At 34.8% G+C, this 11,802-nt stretch overlaps 1 protein-coding gene across 1 annotated transcript in view; it reads right to left on the minus strand.

Moving 5' to 3' along the window:
* LOC107742966 (cytoplasmic dynein 1 intermediate chain 2-like) overlaps positions 1-11,559 on the minus strand; it is a 13,256-nt gene extending 1,697 nt beyond the window's left edge. The window contains exons 1-9 of the mRNA XM_016556056.1: positions 11,553-11,559; positions 10,058-10,144; positions 8,815-8,977; positions 8,627-8,726; positions 5,723-5,848; positions 2,218-2,364; positions 1,953-2,066; positions 1,198-1,331; positions 1,122-1,137 (exon numbers count right to left, since the gene is read on the minus strand). Coding sequence (XP_016411542.1) covers positions 1,122-1,137; positions 1,198-1,331; positions 1,953-2,066; positions 2,218-2,364; positions 5,723-5,848; positions 8,627-8,726; positions 8,815-8,977; positions 10,058-10,144; positions 11,553-11,559 — 894 coding nt within the window. The remainder of the gene's footprint in view (positions 1-1,121; positions 1,138-1,197; positions 1,332-1,952; positions 2,067-2,217; positions 2,365-5,722; positions 5,849-8,626; positions 8,727-8,814; positions 8,978-10,057; positions 10,145-11,552) is intronic.
* Positions 11,560-11,802: the final 243 nt, after the last annotated feature.

An 11,802-nucleotide genomic window follows, 5' to 3' on the forward strand; every position in this document is an offset into this window, starting at 1 on the left:
CAGCATCACCAATGAAGAGGAAACATTCACTCTCTCAGCTCATTACAGCACACACAAACACATCGACTACATCCCATTCATAAAAACAAACCACTTTTCATATTTTTGAAATGAAAACTTGCGTCAGAAATTTCAGGACATTCCAAAGTTTAGAGAGACAACGAATCATAACATGATATTATAACTGTTTCAGTAAAGCTCTGCGGTCACAGAAGACACCATACACTTATTATTACTAGAAATCCAATATTAATTTCCTAATTACATATTTATTAACTATTTACTTACAATTAATTAATTCAATATCAACACCAGCATTCAAAAGTTTGAGGTATGTAAAATTAAGTATCTTATTCTAACCAAGGCTGCATTTATTTGATCAAAAAACTGTAATTTTGTGAAATATAAAATAACAGTTTTCTCCTCAAATAGAAACTGTTTTCCTTTGAAAAGTAATTTTTTCCTTTGATGACAAAACTGAATTTTCAGTAGTAACATTACAAATGTTTTTACTGTCACTTTTGATCTATTTAATGCATCCTAAATGAATAAAACTATTATTTCTTACAAAAAAATCTTCGTAACCCCCAACTACTGAATGGTAGTACACAGAATTACTATATATTAATAAATAATATAAAAAAAGATAAGTATATATTTTCTATAAATATGTAAAATATTTTTTAAATAATTTTGAATTTAATTTTTAATATATTTTTATTAATATATAACAAATAATATTTACACAACTTTTTTTATTCCACAGTTCTAACTTAATGTAAAGCATATTTGCCAAACATAAATGACACGGGTAAGATTTTTGGGTCACACTTTATTTTAAGGTCCAATTCTCGCTATTAACAAACCATTAACTATGACTTTTGCCTCAATAAACTCCTAATTTTCTGCTTATTAATAGTTAGTAAAGTAGTTGTTAAGTTTATTGAGTAGGATTAGGAATGCAGAATATGGTAATGCAGAATATGTGCTTTATAAGTACTAATACACAGTCAATATGTTAATAATAGGCATGCTAATAAACAACTAGTTAATAGTGACCCTATACTAAAGTGTTTACTACATTTGTGTTATAGTACTAATAAACTGAATGTGTTACATACACAATATCCAGCTTTACTATTAAAATGTAGCAATTTTTGCAATAACAACATTGTAAGTGTGTTGTGTGTGTATTACCTGCCATGACGACAGGCTGTGTAGACCGATCCATCCTCACTTCCCACCACAAAGTTATTAACGTCACCGAGAGGGAAGGACATGGAGGTGACCGCAACTGATTTAGACTGCTTAAACAACAGCTCCATACTGTCCTGTTGACACACACACACACACACACACACATACACACACACACACACACAGACACAGACACACACACAGACACACACACGCACACACACACGCACGCACAAACGCACACACACACACACACACGCGCACTCACAAACGCACACACACACACACACACGCGCACTCACAAACGCACACACACACACACACACGCGCACTCACAAACGCACACACACACACACACACGCGCACTCACAAACGCACACACACACACACACACGCGCACTCACAAACGCACACACACACACACACACACACACACATCAATAACACCACAGCCAGCAGCCTCTTCCACAGATTAGAAATGCGCAATTTAAATTCAGCCAGCGCTTTACCAATCATTAACATCTGACACTGCGGTTTGGCAAATGTTTCTGGAAACTCAAGGGTGAGCAGCATGGAAGAGCTTGTACTCCCCAGTGGGCTTTTTATAGCGCTTCTGATGCCAACGAATTCACGTCAGCAAGATTTGCACACAACATTCACTGTTTTTACTTGGTTGAGTAAGCAAGTCGCTTTCTTTGAGCGTGATATTCAAACTCTGAAACCATGATGGCATATTTGAAGGGCATTGTGGGTACCTGTGGCTGAGACAGCATGTCCAGACTCCAGGAGCACATCTTTCCATCAGTGGAGATGCTGATGAGGTTATGAGCGTTCTGTGTGCCAACCACATTAACACAGTACACTGGGTGCTGCACGGAGAAACAGAAATGTAAGGTTAAGGGTAAAAATAATAAAACAAATCAGAAAAAGATGCTATATTTTGTTTTAGGACACCATAATAACAATATCTCAAGGTTCTTGGACTGTACCTTTCCAGTATGGTGTGTGAACGTCACGTACCGTGTGCGCCGCAGCAGAGAGAGGCGTCCTCTGGACAGGAGTGCGTCTGTTACTTCTGTTGTCCCACAGGACGATCTGTCCCGAGTAAGTGCCACCGACAACCAGGTTTGGGTGAAACTTCGCAAACGCTGCAGACATGACAGCAGACTAGAGGAGTGAGAGAGAGAGACAGAGATAATTACACATTCATTCAATCCTACTGGACAAATCCGAAGGAAGTCAGGTTTAGCAGCTTCACCTGGATAATCAAAATTGAAACTACTACATATAATGCTACAATCAATGTTTTAGCCTACTCACTGAAATTGCTCATTGCAGCTCATCTGCTGGTTTGTGTATTTAAAGGGATAGATGACCCTAGTGAAAAATAAATATACTAAAATGTATTTGAAATACATTTATTTCATGCTAAGTATTCTACATTTACATATTTATGTACTTAATCAAAATACCCTGCACTTGAACTTTTAGCATACTAAACCGGTATACTTAAAGTCTGCTAAATTGGAACAACTCATTTTTTACTTTGCACTTTAATTGTGTGGAAGTAGTGCTGAACTAAAGATATACTGAAGTATATTTGATTGTGCTGAAGTGGAACTACTGCAAGTATACTTCAGGTACACTTTAATTATCTTGCATATATTGACCGATATTGTTCAAAGATCATATAATCATCATCAATAGTGACATTAAAACACATTTTAGGCTTAATGTTAAGAAATGTGCATTGTGCACAAGTAGTACACCTAATAAAGTTTAATTAGGATTATTAAATCAGTAAGTCTTGAGCGACATGTCAGTAAATATGTTAATAGATTTGAACTATACTTAGTATGAAATAAGTGCATTTTTTAAATGTATTACTTTTTTACTAAGGGATGCAAAAATGAAACTTTTGTCATTGATTACGCACCCCTATGTTTGTTTAAACTTTTCGTTTTCAATCAACTGCAAAACACAAACAAAGATATTTTTAATGAAAACAGAGATTTTTGCTCCTTAAAAGTTCATTTCAAGTTTTTTTTTTTTTTTTAAAGATTTATTTTTGGCGTTTTATGCCTTTTATTTAGATAGGACAGTAGGTCGACAGGAACGGAAGTGGGTGAGAGAGGGGGGTGGGATCGGGAAAGGTCCACGAGCCGGGACTCGAACTCGGGACGCTGCCCACGAGGCCATCGGTGCCGACCATTTCAAGTTTTGATGCTTCAAAAAATCATAAAAGTCTTCTGAAGAGATACAATTACTTTATATTCATACATAAAGTCCTTTCCTTTACAATCTCTTTATGAACTTTTTGAAGTATGAAAGTTTTGATGAAATGGGCTTTCCGTGGAGGAACAGAAATCTGTCAGGTTATATTAAAAATTTCTTAATTTGTGTTTGTAGATAAATTACAAATACACAAATAACGCACAAAATAAATGATAAAAAAAAATATATATATATAAAAAATTTAATAATAAAAAAATACACAAATGTCATGCCAATAAAGCAGCTTGAACTTGAAAAACTTGAACTTTAAATTAAAGTCTTCTGGGATTAGATGCAATGATGTGAAGGTGAGCAAATGATGACAGAGTTTTTATTTTTAGGCGAATTAACCCTTTAAGTATTGAACACAGAAAAAATGACCAAATAATATACTGTATAGAATATAAAAATTTAAAACTTTGATGGCTTTATTAAAACGATTTTTGTAAAGTTTGACAAGTTACTTCTCACTGCTGCCTCTCAGCGGTTCAGCTGATATTTTCTCAGCATGTCCTGTACCTTCTTGTTTTTAAAAATAGTTTGTGAGCAAAGCTACATTATAAAAGCCTCTGAGGTCCATCAAGCATAAATGCAGCTTGTATCTGTTTGATGTGACCTCAAATTCCACCGTGACACCACAGAACACCAACTGAATGTAAAGTGAGTTTACATTTTTACACCAACAAGTAATGACGCTGATGCTTAAATTTGTTATTGACTGAATAAGCTGAACTCACACTTTCCTCAAATAAGAGTTAACCAGCCCCAACACACTCAGCAAAAAGATGGAAAAAGTAACAACCTCACACCTCTTTGAGTGTGTGTGAATACTGTTGTAGTTTTTCCACGTGTGTGTGTGTGTGTGTGTGTGTGTTCGTGTGTGTGTGTGTTCGTGTGTGTGTGTTCGTGTGTTCGTGTGTGTGTGTGTGTGTGTGCGCGCTGTGCATCCGTTGCTGAGGGTGGCACATGTGGTTCTACTCAGGCCATCCCAAGCAGATCACCTCAGGCCAAACACACAGCCAACACTGAGCAGATCACCTCAGGCCAAACACACAGCCAACACTGAACATACAGCAACACTCATCACATACACAACTGATCAGTGAAAAACATACAAAAGAAATGCTACAATTTGCTTCTGTACTGTTTGTAATGCAGCATAATGGCCAGAAGGATTAAAAATCTGTGGGGTTGAGTCTGATGACCATTTATATTTTAAAATCAACTGAAGTCAAACAGTTCTTCTCATTTTATATGTTCTTATAATATTCATTTAATTAAATATTTAAATAAAATTCCTAAAAAAAAATTGATAAGTGTTTTTTTTTCTTGCATCACACTAGCTTTCCTTCATGTGTAATGTAAAATTTAAACAAATCTCTCCTCTTTTATGAACAGAATTGTGCAAATAAAGTAGTAACATGGTAATAACACAGTTATTAAACTTTTAACATGGTTTGAAAATAATTAATTTATGAATGTTTTATAAGCTTAAGTTAAAACTGACCCGAAGAATGCAAAAGGTGTATGCAGATTTTAAATGTACTGGGAGTGTTAAGCAGTATTCAGTACTGAATATTAGAAAGTGTTACTGGCGCTATGCTACCAGATCTCTATTAAAAACATTTGAACCGGAGTTTGTGAATGAATGTGCATGTGCAACAGTATCATAAATGAGCATTTCATCATCATTTAACTCCCTCAGATAATGTTGTTCTAAACCTGTATGTCATTCATTCTTACATGGAACACAAACAGAGATATTAGACAATGTTCACATGCTGTTGCTTCTTTCTCCATGCAATGGACGTTTACAGATATGACCATATATGCTTTTACTGTATGAAAAAGAGAAGCTTGAACAGTCTTCAAAACCTCTTCTTTTGTGATCCATGCAAGGAAAAAGTCATGACACGAGAGATTTTGAACTATTCCTTTAAGGTATCACAAGTGTGTGTGTGTGTGTGTGTGTGTGTGTGTGAGTGTGTGTGTGTGTGTGTGTGTGTGTGTGTGAGAATGCCAGTGAAATCACAGTGTGCAGGGGAATGAGAGGGAGACAGAAAGATACAGAGAGGATGGAAGGAAATCCGTCTGCAGCCCACCCGTGAGATCTCAGGCCGGTGTGTAGGTGTTTGTATATGACAATCATGTTATGTGGGATGGCTTTCAGGAGGTGTGTGCACGGGGAGGAGTGAGAAGTCAGTCGTTGCTGATTGAAGGCAGGTGGGTGTGTGTGTGTGTGTGTGTGTACCTGACAGTGGAAGACATACTCCGGTGTGGTCTTCTTGTATTTCATGTTCCAGACCAAAGCCACTCCATCAGGCTCATGCGGGGCTTCCTCGTTGTTGTTGTAAGAGGCCACCAGCAACTCTGGATACTGTGAACACATGTGCACAGGTCGAAGAACTAGACTTTATACTACATAAGAAAAACTTCTGACTTCCAGCATCAAGTCTGGTTACAGCTTTTTCTGGCCGACAAGCATCCACTTATACGTGGGTCAAAGACATTAAGATGTCCGCATCAAAATAAATTTACAAAAGTGATTTTATGTCCATAGAAAGCACATTAAATGTGAGTAAAGTGTCTACTTTTAAGGTTTCAGATACGTTTTTGGAGAATAAAATGTCAAAATTTGGTTGAAATAATGTGTCATTCAGTGTAACACAATATTTATGTAAAAATTCAAACAACAGGCTTATTCTGACTTGTACACATTAAATTATATAAAAGAATAAAGGAGCATATTAAATTTGATTGCGTTTTAAATGAGTAAAAAATTCTTACTGACAAATGGGCAAAACCTAGGATAGTGGCACATTTTAAAAATGTAAAATAACAACTAATTAGTATTTGGGGTGAAAGTAATTAGTCTTTTAATATGTCATAAATTGATTTTTGTTGTAAACATGCCTGACAAGATTGTTACACTGAATGACATTTTAGTGGGTCTCTTCTGTAAAACAGGGAAAAATATATATTTATTTTTGCTCAGAAAAACAAAAAACAAAATTGCAATTAAATTAAACAGAAAATGTTTAAAATTTTTTTTGGTTGAAAAACTACAATTTAAAGCAGTATTACACTTATTATTTTTATGCTTAAACCCTTTTTCCTCTTTGACCCATGTACAGGTGCATCTCAATAAATTAGAATGTCATGGAAAAGTTCATTTATTTCAGTAATTCAACTCAAATTGTGAAACTCGTGTATTAAATAAATTCAATGCACACAGACTGAAGTAGTTTAAGTCTTTGGTTCTTTTAATTGTGATGATTTTGGCTCACATTTAACAAAAACCAATCAATTCACTATCTCAACAAATTAGAAAAAGCTGAGCAGTGTTTTTAATTCAATCTTATAAATTAAGACATTTTTTAGTTTCATTTACAGTATTTAGTGTAAATTTATGCATTCGGGTTTGATGCTGTAACCCACTGAGAACCTTATTTAAGCTGTTATTCAATATACAGCAATACTGAAACATATGAATAGCATTTAAGTAAATAGTGTAGCTAACCACTTTTTCAAAAGGGGAATCTGACTGCATTTTAAATACTGTCAATGTTATGTGTGTAATTGTTTTTGATAATCTATATACTTTCTTATATGCAGGGACAGTTAATAAACCAACAATGTCATAAAGTATCTGATGAGCCACTAATTGCATGACGCCAGGAGATTTCTCATGTAAACTCACATTGACAGCATTGTTTGAGTGTGTGTTTTGTGCTCTCTCTCAAATCACACACATCTGTCTGCGGTGGACACACATGAGTGCAGTGCGTTTGAGAGGGTTTATACTCTAGATCTATTACATCAAACTAGACACAGCGACTCCAAGACATCATCTGTATGAGCTTCTGTTTGATACAGCGAAAGAAATCAACTTTGAAAAACACTTCTAAACATACAGCCAATGTAAGATATCTTCACATTCATATGTGACCCTGGAGCACAAAAGCAGTCTTAAGTCGCTGGGATATATTTGTAGCAATGATGTATAAATCTCAATTTTTCAAAATTGACCCTTATGACTGGTTTTGTGGTCCAGAGTCATATATTTGGTGGCTTAAACAGCATTTGCTTGTTTTTAGAGGATCTTCAACATTTCTGTCGGTTTCAGACAAACTCCTCTTATTATTTATTTCACATTTACAAATTACTATTACTAATTACTATCATCAACAAGCAGATGTTCAAGAATATCATGGGTAGCAAAAAAAAAGGTAGTTTTGAAATCTAGTGAAGGTAATTTGAAGTAAAATAGTTGTCGAATTATAAAATTGAAGTGTTCTTATATTTATCTCCTTAAACTACATCTGAAGAGGGTGTCAAACATGTCCAAATCAGGCATGTTCAAATGTTTAACTGGACCCTATTATGAAATATATCCATTACATAGTTACTTAAATAAACATTATATCCATTACTTAAATAAACAATATATCCAAAACATTATATCCAATCGTTTTTCATGTTTTCATGAACAACAGTAGCAGCAGTTTTGATCAATTGTAAAACTAACCTATTAATGAAAAATATAATTCAATTTCAGCCTAATTTCAAGTGCTACATCATTGTTATATATTATACAGTACCGTTTAAAAGTTTAGTGTCAGTAAGATTTTTGAAAGAAGTCTCTTATGACCAAGGCTGCTGTGACGAGTGGGGGCGGGGCTGAGAGCTGTGGGAACGGAGCGAGGCCGGTGGAGTAATTGATGTTATCTATTTGAATCTATCTATTTATCTATACACACACACACATGTATACATACATACATACATATATATATATATATGTACACACACATGTATATACACACACACATAATATGATGATCTGCTGCTCAAGAAACATTTTGAACAGCATTTCAGAATTTTGAACATAAACCGTTTTTTGTAACATTATAAATGTCTTATATGGTACTTTTGACTAATTTATTGTGTCATTGCTCAAAAGTCTCATTTCTAAAAAAAAATATATATTACTGGCCCCAGATTTGAACGGTATTGCATATGTTATAATGCAATGAAAATAAAGGCTTCAAATGTTTCAGAAAAAAAAAAAAATTAAACCACGCTAAAATATTTAATGAAAATCAATATTTATACTTGAAGTTTTGGCATATATGAAGTTTAGGAGGTCACGTACCTGTGGGGACCAATCCAGACAGGTCACCACTCGCTGTTTGGACCAGCGATCATCAACAAACTTCCTGTTCAGAGACAGTTTGGCCCCAGCCTGCATCTCACTAGATACACACACACAAGTATCTGACATTAAACAGTGCACATGAGCTGGTCTGTGATCTCGTTTAGGTGAGTAGGGCTGACTGTTACCCCTCCTTCTCCTCCATGTCACGGCCGCTGTAGTCGAAGAAAACATCCACGTGTTCGGACAGAGCGCGCTCCATGATACGTGTGCTGTGATCGAAGAACTCCATGAACTCCTCCGAGTGCAGAAGCTGCAGCTTCTCCTCCTCTGTTAGCTCATGAGGGGGCGCTACACTCACGAACAGACAGGAAACAATGGCAGGTGTGTCACTGGATGAAATTAATTGCATTTATGCATCGGAATGGTTGAACTCTTGATTCTAGTGTTTGACAAATGTTCCAAAGTGTTTCATTAAATAGTGTTTATTTTTGCATAACTGTGAAGCAGTTCCAGGTTTATTCCAGTCAATCCAATATTGAGCCATGCAAGATGCTTAATCATTATTGTAAGAGAGTAGCTCTACACAAAAGATGTCTGAACACATGTGTATCGCAGGGAGCAACTGTGCATAAGTGGAAGAGTGGATTGCAAACCACTAAACTATTGAAAATTTAATGCACACCGGGTACAATCATGTCCATGACTTGAAGCAGGGTGCACTAAACTGTGTGCATTAAACTGTCAATATTTCAGTGGTCTGTTGTGAATTTTTCCTTACATATATTTCTTAGCTAGACTGTGTTTCCATTACACCAACATTAAACTAAAAATGGACACATTTTATTTTAAGGTCCAATTCTCGCTATTACAAACCATTAACTACGACTTTTGCCTCAATAAACTCCTAATTTGCTGCTTATTAATAGTTAGTAAGGTAGTTGTTAAGTTTAGGTATTGGGTATGATTATGGCTGTAGAATATGGTCATGCAGAATATGTGCTTTATAAGCACTACTAAACAGTCAATATGTATTAATAGGCATGCTAATAAGCAACTAGTTAATAGTGAGAATTGGTCGCTATACTAAAGTTTTTCCCTAAACATCAGATTTCTGTGACAAACATTTCAAATAGACAGAACTTCCATGAAATGTCAACTTCAACATTTCAACAACATTTCTCATTTTCATTTAGTTTAAAGAGAAATGCTAAAATAACTAAAACTGAAACTATACAAACATATTTTAAAACAAACTAATAAAAAAAATGACTGAAACACAACAAAATGACAAACTATAATTAAAAAGAAAACAGAAAAAAATAAAAATGTAATTAAAAATATTAGCCAAATCTAAGATAAATAGCACTGATGTATTACACTGGAGTCCGTAGGACACTGTATATGAGGTGTGTTCAATACTTTCAATACCTTCCTCATCTTGTTTCTCTGCTGGTTTCTCTTTCTCTGCCTCGACCTCAGGCTGCGGGGGTGCGGTCTCTTCCTCCTCAGCTTCCTCTGCAATAGGAAGATCACAAACATCAACATAATTCACACCAGAGCTGCTGAACGGTCTTATTATAGGGCCATGTTACACACTACTCGGGTTATCACTGGGTTAATATCTATTTTCAAGATTACATTTGAAGAGTTCATTTGCAAAAACCGATAAACGCCACTTTAAAAATAAAAAGAGCTGATTGCCGTGCATTATTCTCCACATAGAGCGCGATCTGAACCCTAAACACGTTTTGTCAAAAAAGCCGGTTTTGTGCACTTTCAAGGCATCGTGAATTCACGTTTTACTGCAGAAGCCGACAAGCGCCCTTGTTGTTTTTGAACAGAAGCCGATTACACATGATTTTAAATCTATTTTTTCAAACTTTATGATTTAAATGGGGATGATTGTACTGAGAATAACTTTCATCTTTTCTTCGACTGAATACTGTTTCAGTATGATGATAGATACTCTTCATTCTTTATGACAAATAAGATAATGTAAATTACAGAATGTACAACGTTTTTAAAATGGATAAATTGCGTTGTACAGCGTTTATTATGAGGACTCGCACTACATTTTTTGGAAGGTAATGGTACATTTACTTGAGTATATTTTTTCAGTACTCTTTCCACCACTGGTAATCACATCCATACAGTTTATGAACACAACAACAACAACGTTTGTCAGGCATCTACATTGTCATCTGAGGAGATTACAAAGATTAAACGAGTGTTTTTTTAAACTCTAAAACATGAAATGTGGAGATATCTGCTTTTGCCAAAAAACAACTGTTGGAGTTATCTGCTTTTGCTATAAAACAAACTTTTAATATGTAAAAAAAAACATACTTTCAATGAACTTTAATTTTGTAAATTACCTGTATTTGTTTAAGTTATTATTACTTAATCAAAACAACCCAACTGCACTTTGATTGATATTACTTGGAATGTGCAATAAAAAAAAACGTGATTTCTGAAAAAAGTTATCGGTTTTTGCAAATGAACTCTTCATTTGTTAACTGTGGGTTAATTGGTATTAAACAACTCATGGTAACATTATAGTACTGCATTCTTTCAAATTGTACAATTTGGCTCCCAAATTCATTGTTAGCAAAATCCACATTTACGCATCAACACCTATTCAGTGTTCAGCAACTTGGCCTAAGTACAATAGGAACTATTCTGCATGAAGTCAGCTAATAGTAACAGAAATCATTAACATATGTAAATAACCTCTTAAAGGTACAGTAGCAAAAGCAGTCTTTTTAATTCTAAGGGTCAGAGAGTGTCATAAACGTCATGAAAAACTAAAATTATTAAGTTTTTGATTAAAAGAAAAATTGAAACCACTGTAATTCAAAGGGTGGGAAATTTACTTTCATTTTTACTTATCAACCGTAGTGGTTAAATTAAAGCTAAAATGTACCTGCCATTTTCTCTAATTAAAAATATATAAGATATCTAACTATACGAAGTGGATCAAAAAACATGCAATGTGCATTTTTTTTTAAATGTGACTGATACTTGTTGGGGCCTCTATACCTGAAACTGAACAAACACAATATATCTATGAGTGTAAGATAAAAAAAATTACCATCATTGTGTTAAAAGAACCAGCCTTTTAGCAGGTGATAGATGTTAATTTCACCCTGAATCCCCATTAACATAACATAACC

Source organism: Sinocyclocheilus rhinocerous, unplaced genomic scaffold, assembly GCF_001515625.1.
Source record: "Sinocyclocheilus rhinocerous isolate Xijiao unplaced genomic scaffold, SAMN03320098_v1.1 scaffold45, whole genome shotgun sequence".
Classification (NCBI taxonomy): domain Eukaryota; kingdom Metazoa; phylum Chordata; class Actinopteri; order Cypriniformes; family Cyprinidae; genus Sinocyclocheilus; species Sinocyclocheilus rhinocerous.